Source organism: Haplochromis burtoni, unplaced genomic scaffold, assembly GCF_018398535.1.
Source record: "Haplochromis burtoni strain Fernald_Lab_line unplaced genomic scaffold, NCSU_Asbu1 Contig_149, whole genome shotgun sequence".
Taxonomy (NCBI): Eukaryota; Metazoa; Chordata; class Actinopteri; order Cichliformes; family Cichlidae; genus Haplochromis; species Haplochromis burtoni.
Window position 1 is genome coordinate 920,525 of NW_024582510.1, and position 21,043 is coordinate 941,567.

Here is a 21,043-nt window from a genome sequence, read left to right on the forward strand (position 1 = left end):
GACAAAATGTGATTTAAGTGACTTTGAACATTGGTGCTTTACAGGCTGGTCTGAGTAATTCTGCTGATCTGCTGGGATTTTCCCACTCAGCCATCACTCATGGGTTTAAACAGAATGGTGTGAGAAAGGTAAAATATCCATGACGTTGCAATTTGCATGGGCTTACCAAAATTGGACAATAGAAGACTGGAAAAACATTGCCTGTTCTAATGAGTCTCAATTTCTGTTGTGATGTTGTGTCCTTGTCTTCGCATTGCAGCCTACCTAAGGTTGTTACCCATTTCCATCACTTTATGACCACAGCAGACACATATTCTGATGGATAACACCCCATTTCACAATCATCTCAAAGTGGTGTCTTTAACAACTGTACTCAAAATAAATAAATAAATGAATATATGAATACATAAAAATAAATAAATAAAACACAGTCCCCAATTTAATACAGCACCTTTGGACCTTTGGAGGTCGCAGTGGTTGTGGATGGGGGCTTCACATGTGCAGCTGACAAATCTGTAGCAACTGTGTCACACTATTATGTCAATATGGACCAAAATCTCTGACGAATATTTCCAGCACCTTGTTGAATCTATATGAATTAAGGCAATTCTAAAGGTGAAAGGGTCTCCAACCTGGTATTAGCCAGTACCTAATAAAGTGGATAGTGAGTGTATACAGTATGTTCACAAAAAGCCCTGTTAGGTTTTCATAGGGGATACTTATTAATCTACAATTAAATCGACAAATATGTCTACAAACTTATTTTTGTCACATGGCGACTGGCACACAGGTGTGTCCCTGAAGCCCTCTAGTGGATCTTTTGGGCACTGCCTAAGCACAAATAAACGGGGGCTACATGTAATAGCCTATTAGGAAAACTCAGCGTATTGTATTATAACTATTTATTGACTTACCTACTACGAAACGACTAACATCCGAGTGGGTAATATGTTTTAATACTATATTTCTTGCACACTGGCCTGGCAGGTTAATGTGCTTATTACCTGTATTTCCTGGTTTGCTCTTGCATAATTAATCAGACGAACACGGATGGAGTCACATTTCGTCAGGTTGTAACTCGCTGGATTCCCAGCATGTGACTCCGGCACGCTGGTCGTCTGCTGGCTGTTTGCTGTGTCAAGAAAAGAAAAACCCCAACTTCCTTGTATCGACTCACTACTCAAACAGAGAAAGCTTCGCATCAGCCGCGAGTGCTGCCGACAACCCTGTTGTGTCTTCACGGCAAACCCGAGAGGGATAAAAGACGCATTTGGCACATTTTAATACACCGGTAAGTTTCTTTCTGTGAACTTGTGAAAAAGTGAAAACGGAAAACTAAACCAAACCTCTGTGTTCTCATCTTTTCCGCACCGGCAGATAGACATTTCCAGCAGGAATGCCAAACGTGTGGTAGAAGTGCTGCTTTTCTTTTTTTTACCTCAAATTGTAAAGTAACTTTTTTTTGAGATTCACCCAGCTGTAAATTTAGTGTCATAATATGACGAAGTCATTCAAAAACAACAGCAACAAAACACAGGATTAGTGTAAGAACATCTTTAATAAGAACACAAAGAGTAGTTCAAATACAAATAAAGTCAGTCTGAGATAAAGGGAAATGTAAGGTTAAAGTGTTAATAGTTTAAAAAACGATCACAACTGAAATTCACCTCATTAGCACAAAATATTTACAGGAATAAGAGAAGAAGCTAAACAGTTTGTTAACTGTTAATTGCCTACAATAAAGGAAATGTTTACTGTTGTTTAAATCATTATATTATATGATATTATGTTATAATATATTATGCTTTTAATCCATAACTGTAGTAAATAGTTACACATTAAATTTAGCTATACTGAACTTTCTTACAGCAACTTCTAAGCTCTGCTTTCATCGATACTCAGTTATGACACTGATATTGTACTGAATTTATTACTGATACCCAAATAATAATAATGCTAATGTTTAACTGGTTCACACATTTTGCTGATTGTGTGTATTTACAGCGCTCCGGTTTCTGTTGATCAATGAGCTGACTAATCTGTTTTCCAAATAGGTGTGACATGAGTGGACTTCACCCACTGAGAAGAGATGAATACTGATGTTTTACTCTGCCCAGCTGTGCAGACGTGGAGTAAAACCCTCATTTCAGAGCCACACCGCCACACACACTCCCACACCTCTGCATGGGTCTCTCCTTCACTGCTCCCACTTCACGACTCTTGCCGTCCTTTCTGTGAGACCATGTACCCAGGTGAACTTGACCCGAACACGGACCCGCAGCTCTTGGAGTCCAAGCTGGACTTCTTCCACAAGCTGGGCTACTCCACGGCTCAGGTACAGGCTGTTCAGCAGAAGTTCGGCCCCAACATGGACACGGATAAAGTGCTGGGGGAGCTGGTTCGGATCGGGCCTGTTCAGGAGGCCAATCAGGGGCCGGTGACCACAATGTCGGTGCTGGTGTCCAGAGGAGAAACCCAGCCATCGGGCCCTACACTGCTGCTGCCTGTAGCTGGTACTTCTCCTCAGAGCAAAGAGGAGACTGGAGAGGAAGGAAAGACTTTGAGACCCGTCGTTATAGATGGCAGCAATGTGGCCATGAGGTGAGCAAACTAATCAGTAGCTAGACTGATACTGAGTGATTAATTATGATATCGGTTAAAGCTCATGAATATGCCACCCAAGTCCATTTTCTAACAGAAATCTCTCAAATCCACTGTTTAAAGCTCCTGCGTGCTCCACCGATCATCTGATTGATCCAAAATTGAAAACAGAATCATTATTGTGTCTCATGACTTGTAAATAATGTTTTTTATGCAGTATTGTCCAAAATTCACAGGTTAAATGTCAGAGAATTTCTATTTCTGCATTATGGAGTTTCTATCTATCAGAGCTGCAGTGATTATATGATAAGGCAATAATACTTTCAGTTGGTTTTCACTCAAAAAGCAGATGAATGAGCTGCTCTTGTCTGTTTTGAATAATGTAGAACCACAACGATTAATCAGTTAATCAAAGTTTAATATGCAAATAACTGTTTATGCTAAATGAGCTATTTCATCTTCATACTTGAGAATACTTAGTGCCTCTGTTTATGATCCTAAGCTATATTTTGGGGGTTGAACTGAGGAAAATTAAATATAACAGGCATTTACTAAATTTTCTGTCATTTTACAGAGAAATCCGTTAATTATCTTAGAAAATAGTCTGTAGATTTATTTCTAATGAATATAATAATACATTTCTGCCCTAACAAAAACCTTTTTTCTACTGTAACTAGGATAGATAACTTCTGTTTTCAGTCAAAGAAAGTAGATTGGTTAATTTTTGGTTTTATCGTGATTCTCACAGCAGCTACACAAGCTATTTTCAATCTTAGTGCGGCTTTGAGGTTACCAGGCATAAAGTCCTTGACATTTAACTACACCACAACTCCCCCACTGATTTAATTCAGTTTTTTTTAAGAGATCCAATTCCTTCTAATTGTATGACAATCAGCTAAAATCAGGTCATTGTGACAGTCAGCTTCCATCTGCAGTTTCATTCACAGTTTCAGTTAGGAGTAGGAGTTGACTGAGTGGGAGGTTGTCTGGTGACAGCCTGTGCGCAGGGGTCCAGCAGCGTTAGATGCTTCATTTACCTTTCAGCACGTTTAAACCCAGAACAAAAGCAGCTTTTTAAACACAAATAGGTTAAATTATGCTCTTCAGGTGGTGTCATATCTCTTTATCTCTTTTTTTCTGGTTTGGTTTTTTAATCAAAATGTGGAAACGGCGTGGATTTTACAATAGAATAGAATAGAATAGAATAGAATAATCATTTAATTGTCCCACAAGGGGAAATTTGGTTGTAACAGCAGCAAGAAAAACACATATACAAATAAAATGGACACAGGACACAGAACATATTTACAAAGATTATTTATAAATGAATTGTTATTTACTCAACTGTAAGGGTAATAAATCATTGTTATAACTAATAGATCCCTCTATGAGGATGGCAAATAATTGTTAAAACCTGATACAAGATTATAAAGTCAAATGTTAACATGGCTGTTAAACTCATTTTACATTGTGGGCCAAATACAGCCCACTTTAATCTTAAGTGCGTCAGACCAGTGAATGATGAATATTTTTTTCTTTTTTGTTTTGTTTTGATGTTTTTGCTGTGAACCCACCGTAATTTTTTTTTTTTTTTTTTTTTTTTTTTTTTTACAGTAGATAGTGAAAAAACAAGATCTATGTGTTGGGTCTTTATTGGTGGGGAAAATGAAATGTGTGAAACGTACATAATACGAAAATACAATTGTAAAAAGTGTAAAATTGATGTCCTCTTTCACATTTTCTGAAAGTCGTGCAGTGATTGGAGTCTTTGGAAAATGTGAAAAGTTTTGTGAAATTCTGGCCCCAGGGCCTTAATTTGACACCCCTGATTTAGAGCAATGCTCAAATCTCTCTCTTTTTTTTATTACGAGCCAAGCTTTCCTTTCTCGTGTCATGTTTCTGTGACTGATTAGTCAGTTCTTGGGACTGCAGTAGCCCGAGTAACAAAATTTTCCAAGTTGTTTTCTAACTTGGTGGACACTGGCAGAGAGATTTGTCAGTTTTCCCTGCCAGGAACAAACCCAACATTCCAACATGTTCTCAGAAATATCTACAAAAACTGGTTTCTACCAATACCACAAAACTTTTGATTAGCAAATATGTGAGATCCAATTTGAACTAAATGCTGACATTAGCATGCTAATATGCTAATGGTTTTACGAACTGTGTGCTGCATTTTATTAGATTTAAAACTAGCTGTTAAGCCCATGAGGTCAACAGTTTTACTGAAGTCATAGAGTGAGTGAGTTGTACAGTATTTTCTCACAGAGTTTTCTCATAGCGTTCTTTGTAAATAATGATAATACTGCCCCATAGTGTTTACTGTGTCAACATTAGCACCAAATCCAGCATACAGGGAAACTGTAATACTGTTAGACATTTGATTCAAAACCAATATTCTTCGTCGTTTCGTATCGTTAAAAGTCTTGAACTTTATCAGATACATTTCTAAAATTATTGCATTTTATTTCAACTATTCCAACAGTCATTCCAATATAAGTTGCTAATCATAATATTAAATATTTAATATCATAAATTATGTATATACTCTTTTAGGTTGAAGATTTAAATACAATTTCAGTGATTAGGCCCATCAGAGATTTTACTACACACTCACTGTGTGTTTTGTACTTGCGTTGTGCATCACCTGAGGAATTTTTTTTTTCTTTTTACTCAGAACACAATGAACCAGTTCTGTAAACTGCAGCTTCGAAGACTGCTGCCTTTTCCCAAGTAAATTACCTAAAAGCATGCAGGCACTGATCTCTAATTACTGACTGTGATTTGGGAAGTTTAGTTGTGCTAAGCATTTTTTTTATTATACACCGAAGCGTCAGAAAGGGTGAGAGAATTAGGGTATACATCTGTTTTAGCACAGTATACACCCCATCTGTCATTTGCCTTTCCCAGCCGGGCATACAGGTTCAGGCATGCAGCTTCTTGAGTATGCAAATCAGATTGTACTTATAATAACGCTCTCTTTTTTAAGACGAATGTCTCTGGAGCAGGTCCAACAGCATTTCTTCAATGTCATTCAGAAATTCCCCAAGGACTTGAATCACTTACATCGTCACAGTCTATGTAGAGGTGTACCTTTTTGTTTAGAAACAGCTATTCTGGCAAGTTGATGATAGAAGTGTTGCGAAGCAAAACAACCAACTTTGTTTAAGCCACACGATTGCCAGATGTTTTTTTTTTTTAATAGCTGTGAACATCCATCAAGCCACTAAAAACCTGTCTTGGGTTAGGGCGGGGTTGTGTTTTTTTAAAAGGCAAATTTTTACCTTTCAAATAAGGTCTCGCTTTTAGCTTTACAGTTTTTTAAGCTTTTCTTTGAGTGTTGTAAATATTTAAATAAGTGAAAATTTTATAAAACTGCTGGATAACAACTTACCTTTAACCTTAGATAATGAGAAAGTGGATGATAAGAGCCAGCTAGAAACAAACTAAGTCAAAAGAAAAAGTTTTTCATATGACTCTGTGCCGTCCTGTGAAAAACTGAGTACACCCTTACTACAGATCACCTCTATAAAAGTTTTTGCAGTTTGCTTGCCTGAAACATTCAGTTGTGTCAACACAATACCACAATCTACCCAAGAGTGGACATCCCAGAAAATTCACCTGATAGAAACTGCTACTTTCTACAGGCATCAATTAGCATGGTAATTGTAAATGGTGCCACATTAACGAATGTCTTGTACAGGCATCGGTAACTGTCATGTAACTGTCATTACGTTCATCACAGTACAATTAGAAGAAGGGTTGCCAAAGCAAAGACTATTCCTTCTCTAAAAAAACAAGCAAATAAAAAGTATGGCTACAGGGCTTGAGTTTGCAAACAAACTCAAGACTAATTGGTCAAAATCAAACTTGGCCAAAACAAGACATTGGCTATCAACACTTTGTGCTGATAGGCACAGGAGGGGTGATGATTTGGGCTTCTTTGCAGAGTTTTCTAGAGACAAATGTGAGGCAATCTGTCCAACAGCTGAAGCTTGGCGTAACGATTTTTTGCAACACATTTTTCTTTTTTAAATATAACACGTGAAATAAATGTTAAGAGTACTAAGTGGTTAGTACAGTTTCTTCACAGCAGTCTTAGAAGTCATAGTCAAGTAGGGCAACTCATAACAGATAAAAATCATTCTCGGGGAAATCCCTCGCATAAACACTAACACTAGTGATTCAGTCGTTTACCTCGTTACCGCCAATGCTGGCACGGAGCCAATTCTGCCTCATGCTTTTTCCAAGCCAGTTCACATTTCTGCAGAATAGAGGAAAAATACTTGTGATATAACAGATGATGGGGTAGTTTTGAAGGAAAATCATAGTGGGCAGAATCAATCCGTCTATCATTCGTGAATTTCTTAAGGTAGTTCTTTCCATGGTCATTGTTTCCTGTATTGGTACTACCACAAATCAAATAAAGTGGAACCACATCTAGATTATGAAATGGATATATAAGCATCGATTTTTCTTTCATGGTACTGTTCCAATGACAGCTTTTTTTGCACTGTGGAACTAGTTATGGATCAGATGTCAGTGTGTCACTGACCACTTTTTTTAAGCAAACCTTTTGGGTCGTATTGACATGATAGCATCACATTGTTACTGCACATCCATGACGTCCATCTCCTGTTCCACCACATCCCAAAGGTGCTCGACTGGATTGAGTTTTAAATGATTTGAGGTTTGTGACATGGAGTGTTTTCAGAAGATGGGAACATCGTGTTCACAAAGAGATGAACGTGCTTAAATGATGCTAAATTGGTACTAAGCGGAAATATTCCCCACATCATTACACCACCATCACCAGCCTCAACTGTCGATTAATGGAAGGACAATTCTATGCTTTCATGCTGTTCATGTCAAATTCTGACACTGAGACTCATCAAATCAGGCTTTGTGTTTCTAGTCTTTTATTGACCGATTTTGGTGAGTCCAAGTGAGGAGGGTGGCTACTTTCTGGATAGTTTCTCTTTTTGGACCGTTCTCTGTAAACTCTAGAGATGATTGGTTTCAGTAGATCAACAGCTGATACTGAAACGTGGCCAACCAGGTCACTTAAATCACCTTCTTCATTTTAAAGACTTATTTTTAACTATAGCAAGTCATCTTGATCATGTGCATGTGCTTAAAAGTATTGAGTTACTTCCATTCATTAGATATTTGCGTTAGGGAGCAGTTGAACAGGTGCGCCTAATAAAGTGGCTAGTAAGAATAGTCCACGCACTCGTGCCTAAATTATAGTCAACCTGTTGGAGACAAAGAGCTTTGTTCTATTGTAATCTTTAACATCAATGTAAATAAGGTGCACTGATAAGAGCTATGATGCCGAGTGAACATCAAAGAGTGCCATTATAAACACCATAACTCTTGTTCTAAAGTGGGTCAGGAACGTTTCCCTCCAGCTGTGAGTGTGTGGGCATGTGTTCTGGTTTCTTATTCATTTTTCCTGGTTTTCATTTAGCCATGGCAACAAGGAAGTTTTCTCTTGTCTGGGAATCCAGTTGGCTGTGAACTTCTTCCTGGACAGAGGCCACACTGAAATCACTGTGTTTGTTCCCTCATGGAGGAAGGAGCAGCCCAGGCCGGATGTTCCCATCACAGGTACAACACTGGGAATTCACGTGCTTTGTTTTGTTTCTCTACTTCCTTCTTTGCCCGACTGTGAAACCTGCACAGAAACCTGAAAGTTGTGGTACAATTTCCATGACAGAACTAGTGAAAATATATATTAAGCTGCGAGAAAGTTGACGCCTTTGATATTTTTTAAGCAAAAATTTCCCAGAATGTCCCAGCACGTGTTTTAAGCTTTTGATGGGGATTTTAAAAAGACATTTACATTTTTTTCCCAAATTGCCTCCTATGAAGCTTTTAATGGCAGTTAAAGCAAGAACTCTCAATGTAATCGAGTAGATTACTAGTAGATTTGAAACTAAATGGTAATATAAAAAAGCAGAACAATAAATAATTTGAGAAATTATTTGTAAGTAGTGAACTTAAAACCCAGGCATGTAACTGGCAGGACATTGTTTGATAGAATCAGCTGCTGATTCTCAGTTTACTGTAAAACTCAAAAGGGGAAACTCCACAGACAGTTTTTCCCCCATGCATAAAGCTTATCTGCAGCATGTGCTGCAAAAAAAAAAATTTTTCTAATTTTTTTTGTCTTGCTTTTGTGATACCAAATGATAATCATCATTTCAGTTAGCCTGTGGTGACCTATATTTGGAAGTGACTGCTGATAATGTAGTTAAATAGATAGCTCATGCAGATAAACGGTTTTGTGTTAGGGTGTAATTTCAAGTCTGCAGTTATTATTCAAGATGTTTAAACCTGCCTCCTGGGAAAAAACACAAACTAATATGCAGTCGGGACTTGCTTTATTATAGCTGAATGAGTTAAATAAAGATCTGAATGGGCATTTAGTGATGACCCTGAGCTTAATTTGCGGCTCCTCTCGGCTCCACAAAGATTAAGCTCTTTGTTTTGTTCCTCTAGCCACTCCTTTAGGGTTAAACTGTGCTCCTTCTGCAATTTTTCTAATTATGGAGTTCCACAGGGCTCTGTCCTGGGATGAATTCTATTCACATTATACATGCTTCCCTTGGAAGGCAAGGCATAGCATAAAGTGTCATCACTATGCAGATGATACCCAGCTTAATCTATCCATGAAGCCAAATGACACACAGCAGTTAGCTGAACTATAGGAATGTCTTATAGACATAAAGCTGGATGACTTTTAATTTCCTGATTCTAAAACTGAGTTATTGTACTCGGCCCTGAAGATTTTAGAAAAATAGTGTCTAACCAGATATTTACTTTGATGGTCATTTTGACTATGTCCTTGTGAGCACATTAAAAATATGTATGATTGCTGTCTTGCACTTCTTTAACCTCCTAAGACCCAAACTCTTCCACGACATGCATTTTTAATTTCTCTTTGATATTTGGGCATATTGGGGCTCGATCAATGTAAAAACAAAGAATTACCAGGGTTTTTTTTTTTACCTTATAATGTCCTCGTAAGTGGATATCAGGCCCATGTAGAGCAAAATTGAGTACCCAAAATGTGGTCCTAGGAGGTTAAGACAGGATGTTTGTAAAATTAGAAATATGCTGAAAACTAGTTTGTTCACTTATTCTAGGCTTGACTATTGTAAGTCATTATTATCAGGTTGTCCTCAAAGCTCCTTGGAAAGCCTTCAGTTGATTCAGCGAGTATACTGACATTGACTGGTGTTACGTCCCCACATAAAAGTCTAGGCGATGAGGGTGGGGGACAGCAACAGTTAGATCCAGGTGGAATGAAAAGAACGCCAGGCAGAGGTATTTAACATAAAATAGATCTTTATTGTAGGCAAACACCTCAATAATCATATAAATGGCAACAACAAAAGGAGACAGCACCGCTGCTTTAATAAGGAATCAGGGAGGTCAACCCAAAGTGGTAATGACCACTCAAAGAAAGCAACAATAAGGTTTCAACAGAAAGAGACAGCAACGCTGCTAACAAACAATATCCTGGCAGGCCACACAAACTAATGAAGGCCGCCGTCACTCATGGGCAATCACTGCTCAGTTAAACGCTACTCAAAAAGAGCCACACACCAGAAGGCTGTCATACGCAGCAGGCTGTTCCACACCTAAGCCAGTAGCACACTCTGACCAGCACAGAGGAAATCCACCAGAAACCTCTCCCTCCTCCTCCACACTGCTCTTCTCCAGCTTATATCACCCCTGAGGGTAATTGGTTGTAACGAGAGCAGATGAGCAGCAGGTGTGACCTAAAGGAGAAGGCAGGGGCAGAGAGAGACAAGGGGAGGGGCCAGAACGAAGGAGGAGGAGAGGGAGAAGACAACACCACGCCCACACATTCCCACAGCCTCCCAGGATGTAACAACTGGGAAGTGAGATCATGTTTATCCCATATTGGCTTCCCTTCAATGGCTCCCTGTTAAATCCACAGAAAAAATTCAGAATCTTTCTCCTCATATTCAAAGTCTTGAATAATCAGTCACTGGCTTTATTGTAGTGGCTCATCATTTCTCTGACTTAATGTTTGGCATCCAGATCAGCAAATTCTGCATGAGCTGGAGAGGAAAAGGATTCTGGTGTTCACACCGTCACGGCGCTATGCAGGCAAACGGGTGGTCTGTAATGACGACTGCTACATTGTCAAGCACGCCTTCGAGTCTGACGGCATCATCGTGTCCAACGACATGTACCGTGACCTTCAGGGAGAGAAGCCGGAGTGGAAGCGCTTCATCGAAGAGAGGCTGCTCATGTACTCCTTTGTTAATAACAAGTGAGTTTTGCGTTCCTGATACACAAGATCCCTACCAGCTGGTAACCTGAATTAACCAATGAGTGATGGTGTTTGCATTTCACCCCGATGCAGGTTTATGCCCCCCGATGATCCCCTCGGTCGACATGGACCAACCCTGGAGAACTTCCTGCGGAGGGTTCCAAAGACTCAGAAAAAACAGCCGTGTCCTTATGGTGAGAGAGCTTTTTTAAGACATGTAGCGCCATCAGGGGTCACAGTACAGCAAACATGGATCCAAAATACACAGTCAGGGTTAAAAAGAGAGATCTTGATGGTTTCAGCCCTCACAGATTTCAGATTTCAGAATCCAGTATTAAGGAGGCGACACTAAGACAAGTTAAACTTCACAGTGCTTGAGACAACCTACCTGCCAAGTATAGTGGTGCAGTTTTAATTTCAAAGAATGCCCAATGTTGATCAGATTTAGTGTATTTTGTTGCACTTTGTGTAAAATTGATAAAGAAAAAACTATTTTAAGCAGTATTTTAGAAAAATTCCTTACTTTAACAAGATTCTGTGCAGACTACTATACATATAGGGCTGTTATTCGACTGTTGCCTAGCCGAGACATTTCTCTGCATGAAAAAAGAAATACTGCTTTGGTGGAGTTGTAAAGCCTGCTGTTTATTCATTTTCCAGGGAAGAAATGTACTTATGGAATCAAATGTAAATTCCACCATCCCGAGCGAGCCAAACAGTCCAATCGTGCTCTTGCAGACGAGCTTCGAGAGAGTGCTAAGCAGCCTACTCCTTCTCAGAAACAATCTTCAGCTTGCTCCAGTCCTGTGCCTGGACTCAGCCTCCTGTTGGTGGAGGATATGGCGAAGAAACTGACTCTGGGAAATGAGAGCAGCTCCTTAAAAAAAGCTCATAAAAATGAAAAGGTAGCTCAGGTGAAGGCAAGTCACTGCTCCAGTAAGAAGGCCTCATCAAAGAAGGAGAAGTCCAGCAAACATGCGTCGTCTGATCACAACTCAGTGCAGCACAGCCGCTCTCAGGAGCAGCTGGACTCTGGTTTAGGCTCCATAGACAGCCAGCCGGTGGAAGCTCCTCGGAGTCTGAGTGATCACCAGTTTGGGCTACCGTACAGCAGCAGCCAGCAGTACTGCCCTCCAAAAAGTGCCCCGTGCAGCTGCTGCTCACATGGCACTGCCTCTTGTGGGAGTGCGCTGGCTTTCCCAACTCACAACATCGGGCCAGTGAGCAGCCACAGCGCTGATATGATGCCCTACAGTCTGCCCCACTATCCAAACTATTCCGCTTACCCACTTAGCATGAATCCATACAGCCAACTGACAAATTTCCAGCGCAGCCAAACCCACAGCTTCCAGAGGCCACAATGGTCCGATCCATTCTGCGGTCAACCGGCCGTGGTCCGCAGCCTCCCGGGAGATCCCTCACACTGGGAGCCTCCTCCAATGAAGCAACCAGGTCCCAGCAGGGAGGAGAGAGAGGTTATACGGAAAAAGCTCCTCGCTATCTTCAGCGCCCAGCTGGTGGATACAGCCATGGACATGTTCCCTCAGATGATGGATCCACAGATGCTCGTGGTCGAAATCCTCAAGTTGCAGAGTCAGCTGAGATGAGACGAATCCAGTCCGAGAACTCGTCTTTCAGTGGAAAGACTGAAGGTTAACATGAGTTTGTGTGTTTTGTATTGTGGTATCCACCTTGATTAAAAACTATTTGAATTCTTTGGAGTTGCCTCGCTGCAGTCTCACGTTAGAGGCAGGATGCAGTTGATACAAATTGTATCTTTATTTATAAATTTTAGCAAACATGTGGCTTTTAATGCTACTTAATAATTGGATTAACTGACACTCTTGAGGTCTACCTTTCATAGATACACTTATATAGTCAGATTCAGTCACCAGTGTGTTGTGTGGATGAGGAACACGTTCTCGATATTGATGTCTTTTTGGAAGAACCTGACGTCTGAGAATGACCAACAAGCTCGGAAATGACTGCGAAGGTCGCCTTGTGTGTGTCTCAACAGTATTTAAGAACCGGCTGTGCTGTGCTGAGCTGCGTACTGAAATACCTTTTTGTGTCATATTGGCACTATGCATCTATTGTTTCTAAGACATCACTGTGCAGTGTTGTCAATCAACGTGTCAGGGTAAAATATTATGGCTGCATTCTCACATACACTCCCTGCAAATGGTAGTTGATCTCAATTGTCAGAGTTGTTTTTGACATGGTCTTTGAGCCAGAGTTTCTCTGTTTCTGGACTTAATAGTTTTTATTATGTGTGGAATATTGCATGTGATTCCTAGTTTCATAATTATATTTACATCATATATAAAGTATGCATCGGTTAGCGTTCAGTTTTTAGTTATCCTAGAGTTTTTCTGCTCCAGGCTGTTAAGTCATCCTTGTTTTCAAGGTTCTTTATCTATTGTCTCAGTGTTTGTTGCCCCCCTTCTGTCTCCTTAGTTGGTCCGTGTCTGCAGTGTGGTTTTGTTTTTGTGGTTAGAGTTTTATTTTTTGTATTTCCTTTGAGCGTCCAAGTACGGGAATAAAGCTGCTTTATAGTTAATTCTGTCTGTCACCATGTGCTGCACCTGGGCCCTGCCTAACCTGCCATATAGCCGATTATGACAGTTTTATAGTCCCGGAAATTGGATTCTGTTTGCCTGGATGAAGCGTTTTCAGTGGAAGAAGCTGAGCTGCATCCAGATGAACTGATTCAAGTCTGTACTCGGATTGCTGCAAGTTTTATGATGGTTAATGTTCTCAGTTTAGATTATTTAATGTGTTTTTTGTGATATCAAGCTAACTGGAATTTAAAACACACCTCGAGTAAAACAGTAAAACGGTTATATTTATTCCACTTTATTTTACTTCATATATTCTGTTCTTTTTATGCTGATACAATGAAAGTTGTTGAAATAAAAATAAACAATTAGCAGTCGAGCTGTTTACATTGTGCTTTATTTACATGCATTTTAAAGACTTGATATATATACACCACTCACTTACCCAATGTGTTTGTAATAATATGGTGAATAACTGTGATAAAGTGGCAAACTTCACAAATACAGTAGCTCTGCAGAAATTCCATTAATCCATTAAGTACTAACGTTTGGAGTCCAACCAGAACTACAAAGATCTAAAACATAAATTATTTCACCTCTAGCTGCTGCAAAACAGTAATTTACTTGCAAAATGACATGGGTACAATCAGATGACAATCAGCTGAGTTAGGTCCCTGAGTTGAACTGTAACTGTTGGGAGACAGGTTGGCTCCCACCAACCAACATGTGCAACTGCATTGCAATCGAAAGTGGCTGTCCATTGAAGAAGTTGGCGCTTCTGAGTGAGCAGTTCGTTGGCGCTGCTACTTTTTACCAAATTGGGAAGAAAAACCAGGATAAAAATGCAGATTTTTCCTATTTTTACTCTCAAGTTGCCCATCAGAGGTATATATGTCTAAAAATCTGTGTTCATGATCATTTAGATAATGATAGTTCTTGCTTCTTTAAAGAAGTGGTTTAGTTCAGTTTGGTTTTAATTAGATGAGGTCACCAGGAGGTGAATGCAAGCCAATTTAATGTTCTTAAAAGTGATGTAAATCAACTGCGTGTGAGAGGCTTGTCAGCACAGGTAAATACCCTTAAACACACCCTGTCGAGTTTTGGAACACCTTAAATTTTACAAGTAGAATCTCACTATAGAAACACAAACATCTAGAACCACAGTGCATTTAGAAAGTCTTTAGACCCCTTCACTGTTCCCATCATTGTACACTCTGTAACCTGTTATAAAGTGAAAAAAACATGCTTTTATATTCTTTGTGCAAATGTAGAGGAAATCATTTACTCTCATTTACAAAGGTTAGGCTCTTTCTTTCATCTCTCACACCCCTTGGCATCATTTATAGCTTTGAAAATTCTCCGGTAAGTTCCTCCAGGCTTTGAACACCTGGTTTTGGCCAATTTACTTCATTCATTTCATTCATTTGGGGATGATGCCTTCCTGTTCCAATATGTCCACCAGTGCACAAAGCAAGTCAAAAAAGATGTTTGAGGAGCTTGATGGAGTCCTGACCTCAACCTGATAAAACAACTTTGGGGTTAATTAGAGAGGAAACTGCGAGCCAGGTCTTCTCATCTAACTTCAGTGTCTCAGCTCACAAATGCACCTCTGGAAGAACAGTCAAAAATTCCCATAAACACACTTCTGAACCTTGGAAAGACATCCCAGAAGAGTTTAAACATGTATAGCTGCAAATTGTGGACCAACATCATATTCAACCCTATGGATTAAGAATCGGATGGCACTCAAGTTCATATTCTGAGCTGTATTTGTGGTGATGAGGGTCCACAACTGCAGTCACACGATGTCTTGTTTCACTGTGTACCGTACCACTGCGCTTGACTTGAGGTTGAGTATAGTCTGGAGCATGTTTAGCTTCAGTGTATATCACCAAGAGGACATTTAGATAAGACAGACAGCTATAGTGCGGAAAAAAATAAAATGTTTTTTCTGAAGCGGTACAAATGTTCTTTGGCGATTAGAAAAACTGCCGTTCTTGGTTTCATTTTGCAGCCACGCAGCTGCCGTTTACTCAATGTATATTTTGGAGTACTTTCTGAATGTGAATACCAAAGTGTCAGCAGTGCAGGTTAAAACTTGTTCTGCAGCACGTAACCACACTACTGCTTTTGTAGCAGAAAGTAAGGACAGAAAAATCACAAGTGACTTATGGTTCAGCAAAGAGAACACAAAGCGCACGTTGTTTTCTAATAAAGTCAATTCTGTTCGCAGGCGGACAAGATAAGAATCAATTTTCTAGGTAACAAATGCGGTTGTTGCTGAGACTTCCACCAAAATCAGCTTCAGGCTTTACCGCCCTTAAACAGGAAAACACACTTGAACATCCATCATTTGCATCAAGCAGGTGCTGAATTTAACGAGCAGCGTGGTTGTCTGTCCTTTCAAATGAACAGCAGTTACACAGGGAGTTTGTTTGGCCACAGGACGTTAGGAAACTCAGGTAACAAGCTGCTGGAGAAAGGAAAACAGTAACCTCTGCTCTGACTATGAGGTCAAAGATTTATGACTCATTCAAGCCCAAACAGTTTTCCAGTGATGTGCTCGTGTTGTACTTTCCCTGCTTTCTTTGAAAGTTAGTGGGGATTAAACTGGTATTAGCTCCCACATATTAAAAATAACAAAAGGAGATACAGTTTGCTTGAAAGCAAAAAACAGCTGCACAGAGAAGAAAACAGACCGAAAAACAAATTTTGTTCACAACATACTCCCAGTTTGTTTGTTTCTTTATGTGATCAGGTGTGTAGAGTGGGGTTATCTTAACAATCCTTTAAATTCAGCTTACGTCCACAGACGTGTTTAAACTGAATGTAATGATTTATTGGTCAAAAATAGACAAAAATATTAAAATTATAAAGCTAAAATCTTACAAGTATATGTATAAAAATTACAACGTGTCACCTCCTCTCTGGTTTAAAGTTTTAAAGTTAATTCAGCAAACTTCATTATACAAATTGTAATCAAATACAGTTTAAAACGGCGCTTGTGTTGCTGCTACTAATGCAGTAAAGTAAACCTGCAGCATCACTGCTTTGAAAGTGACCAATCACATTAGGACCCCTCTTCCTTTGGGCTCCGCCCTCCAAACTGTCAAAAGTCAAGTTTATTCAGGTCTGCAGAATTCAGCTTGGACAGCAGAGTTAAGCTTTAAGAATTAAGGTAATATGAAATGATTTGCTTCTTTAGACATAAATAGAATTTTGTATAATTTCTCCAGCATGTCATTCCCCTCATGTCAAACCCCTCACCTAGGAACATCCGGGGAGCATCCCATTAAGATGCTTGAACCACCTTTACTGGCTCCTTCAATGCTGAGGAGCAGCAGCTCTACTCAGAGTGAGTAGCTGAGTGGCCGGGCCTCAACTACTGGGGTTTGCCCAGGCTAAACTAAAGGAGCAACTACCACCTGCAATAGAGACCGTAAGGGTCCACGAGCATCAATGTCCTCACATTGCTGTGTGTCCTTACAGAGTGGAAACACTGGTAGCAGAGAGCAACTTGTAGCTACATTATGGGACATGCTCATTCAAAAGACCTCAAGCACACACTTAATTTGTATTTTTATATATATATCACCCAAAATATTTGATGCGGATGGTTAGATTGAAAAGTTCACTGCCCACCATGGGACCCTGTACTTTTGATGACTGGCAAGATTTTGCATGCAGCACTCCACTTTCCCTTCACTGTTGCACAATTGCAAAACAGAGCTATTCATGGCATATGACCTTTTTGGTGGGTTTTGTTTTTTTCAATTTATGTCTTGCTAAGATGGTGGTAACAAGGTCATGTAGTGATAGCTAATAGGTCATGTCATATTAAAAGGGTTTTTTGTTTTTTTTGTTTTTTGTTGTTTTTTTTTTTTTTTTAAAAAGGGGAGTTTTTCTTTATCTGACTTGTCTCCTTCCTTCCTGTGGAGAAAAAACTGCATCTGACTCGTCAGGTTTGTTGGACTACAGATGACAGAAAACTGTTTTTAATCAAGTTTTATTACCAAGTAAGAGAACTGTTGATTTGGTTGCTAAAAAATACAGAATAATGATGTGAATAATGTGAATAATGAAGCATGTGAAAGGCCCGAGTAATCTATCATGCTTACATGACAGCGTTACCTTGGGGCTTTCAGTTAATTGTAAGAACTTGCACCATCCTTCCAGTTTTAAAATGCCACCATGTAGCATGACTCATGTTGTGTCCACGTCTCAGCATAATATGCAAATACTGAGGCTTCTTTAAGTGAACGAGTGAATACAAGTATTCACATGTCAATGCATGGTGTCAGATATCTGCTGAGAGACAGACTGGCAGCAGTAATGGAGCTTTACGTGTTTAAAGCCTTCCAATGTGGAAATGAAAGTGTAACTGAGGGGCACAGGGCCAAATCTGATCGCTTCTGACTTTCTGCACCCACATAAGAACGTGGTGGGGATTAGATGCTCCAGATTAGACGCTCGACCTCGATTAAATTAAAGTGCAAGGGCGTAACAAAACATAGGTGGGGGTTTCTTACCAAACTTCACAGGATTTGATCTGCTAACGAGGTCGCCTGACCTTTGAGTTGGAAATCTTTTATTGCTAACAAAGACTGAATACGCCCACAGACAGCTGGCTGAAAATCTTTTATCAGTGGGCTTTCATGTCTTTCATGAGGCTGCTCATGACTCCACCTGCTGGGCTTGTGAAGAAATGCTGCACAGCCTAATCCAGGCCTTTATCAAAAAAGCCGTCTTTGAGCGTGGAACGGCACATTTAACCCTTATAATGAAACAGAGTATGAAAATGTCTGCCAGCACGTATAGGCCTACATAGAAACAGAGCATCTGTAAAGCTGTGCAGGCCAGGTATAACTCATCAGTGTTATAGAGGTCAATGGAAAAAAATTATTCATTGAGTCATGTAATATTAATCTTTATTGTGATTTAACTGGGGGACAAAAGGATGTGCAGTAAATATCAGGGTGAGGTGTCCTTTTTATTCTTCCTGAAATACACGATTATATGTTTTTTGTGCATCTCATCACAGTTTCTGCTTCAGAAAGGCCTAAAAAAATAAATGTTGTTTTTCTTTTGCACATTTCAGAGGGAAATATTCAACATTTTTATAGAACAGCATCTGTAAAAGTTGTCAAGTTTGCCAACAGAACGTACAAAAAACTCCTAAGTGATATGTTTTATTACCAGTTCAACGATTCTGGTCGCAAATGCTTCACATTTCACTTATACTGTAGTAATAATAATATAATATTTACTAATGATCTAAATATTTGGCAGGTTCATGAGAATATAATTACATGCCGTCTGTTGCTAAGTATACTCTGCAGTGATGGTGGGAAATTTACTCTATTGTACTGGTTACTCTATAGCTGTCAGCCTGCACAACCCAAACATGTCATGGGTAGGTTTACCCAGCATTTTGTATTTTTCTTTATTTAAATAATCCATTTGATTTCAGTTTTTTATGTGTGTGTTTACTTTCATTTACATGATTTGTGTTTTTCCCCATTCAGGGAGCTCATTTCCTGCTTTATTTTAAGCATTACTCAGTCTTTGTTTTAAGTTTTGCTTCCTGTGTCTCGTCTTCTGTGATTCAGTTCAGCTGTGTGCCGTTGTAAACAGCCATCTCACCTTCTCCAAACACATATAATATATATAATTATTGTTTTCCTTTGTCCTTCATCAGAACGTTTGTTCACCTTGAAGTGGTTTCCTCTATGTTTATGGTTTATAGTTTCCCAGTTACCCCTTTTAGACTTTGTATTTTTTCCTTCCTGGATTTTGCAGCAGTCCATTAATAAATGACTCGCTTTAGGTTCATCTCTGCCTACAGGAGAGTATGCATCTTTGCAACTCACAAACCCTCACAATGAAGCATAAAACAATATCATGTGATAATGTTTTGGACAGTTTTTATAACACACTATTAATCCTGCATAAATGCTAATAATGATCTTCAGAGGTTTATTTTTTTAGATCATGATCACCAGCACAAAAACCTAATTTCCACACAACAAATATGTTTTTAGCTGACATCGTGTTGTTGACAAATGCACATTTTGTGTTACTTTCTACAAACAACGTGTTAATTGAGCTAAGTGACTGGCTGCACAGGCCACGTGGGTCGCTCATCAACTTTTCTTTTTTTTGTTTTTTGGTAAAGAGTCCAAGATGACCATTCCTGATTTGCATTAAAAAATTTCCCCGGGGAAAATACACTTCTTAACAGCTACTATGCAAAACATCAGATCCCTGCTATCATTTTTATCAATGCAAAAAATAAATAAATAAAAGCTTAAATCACTCTTAAGATCTGTGTATTTTTAGGCATTTATATAATATTTCCTTTTGTGGGGTCACTTTCCTTTTCCGGTACTATTTCTTTGTGAATATGGATTCTAGGCAGTGTAGCTCGAGTCAACATGACACTTAAAGTCCGGAAAATATCTGGACGCTCGATCACTGACAGTACACTCGGAGGTTTGTAAAAACCACCACTTGTAGGGAAAGTACTGATATTTTGATAACAACTTCTCTCATATATGAGGAACAGAATATTATTTAAAGCAATTCAAATCAGGTAAACTCTTTCACCGATATTAAAGGAACAAAAAATTCTTTCACAGCATCAGTCAGATATTTCCCAGTTAGGACATAATGTACCAAATCCAAATTAACTTTATTAGAAAGACCGAGATTCTGTAAATAATAAAGCTGAAATTTGTGATGTTCCCAAAATAATTTTTAATTACTCATATTTATGTACAGCAGCCAAAGATTGTATTGTATTATATTTGATTTATTTTTCATGAAATTTTTACATAAGTTTTAGTGAGTTTTTTCCTTTTTTTGATCAGTTGAGATGGAATGATCTGTGTGTTAAACCACTGACCAATCACAACACTTCTTTATCCTCAATCCAGTCAGTAATAATAACATTAATGATAGGTTGGGTTGCATTCTTTTTCTTACCTAAGGAAGTTTACATATTCACCATGGCTGAAGTCAAAGTCAGCCATCTATTTGACAATCTATGTCCATGTATGAATACTTTACTTCAAAGTAGCTTCAGGATAAAGGGTGAGATCAGCCATCTCCCACCCGTCACCGCTTTATTCATCCCTCTGATACTGTGTCATCATCTTCTCCCCACACGGTTTAATATAATATTTATTATATTTTGGGGCCTGAAAATTGATGGCTTTTACAAAAGTAACCAGTTGAATTTTCGGTCAGTCAGTGAGAGTCACACACAGACTTTAGGGACAATGATTTTCTTGTTAAAGTATTATATAAACTACGGGAGCAGCGCTCTTGTACAGTCTCCGCTTTACTTTTTACTTCCTTTACTTCACGTCATTTGGTTTTTTTTGTTTGTTTGTTTTTTTAACCACTGTTGTACATAAAAAAGTTTGCACTGTCTCAAAGTACACTGTGTGCCTGTGGCGCTGTTACTTCAACTATGTTCTTTATTTATTAGACTACCTTTTCCCCTTTATCCTGCTTCTGTAACCATCGAGAAAAAAACCCACGGAATTAAAGATAAACTACATCACCCAGA

The 21,043-nt window shown here is 39.0% G+C and overlaps 1 protein-coding gene across 1 annotated transcript; it reads left to right on the forward strand.

The window, feature by feature from the left end:
* The first annotated feature begins 421 nt into the window (after positions 1 to 421).
* On the forward strand, positions 422 to 13,847 carry si:dkey-206d17.12 (uncharacterized protein LOC563108 homolog). The gene is made up of 6 exons (XM_005942669.2): positions 422 to 1,291; positions 2,055 to 2,601; positions 8,072 to 8,211; positions 10,678 to 10,912; positions 11,006 to 11,106; positions 11,573 to 13,847. The coding sequence occupies exons 2-6, from the start codon at positions 2,090 to 2,092 to the stop codon at positions 12,517 to 12,519; spliced, it is 1,935 nt and encodes a 644-aa protein (XP_005942731.1). The 5' UTR covers positions 422 to 1,291; positions 2,055 to 2,089; the 3' UTR covers positions 12,520 to 13,847.
* The last annotated feature ends 7,196 nt before the right edge of the window (positions 13,848 to 21,043 follow it).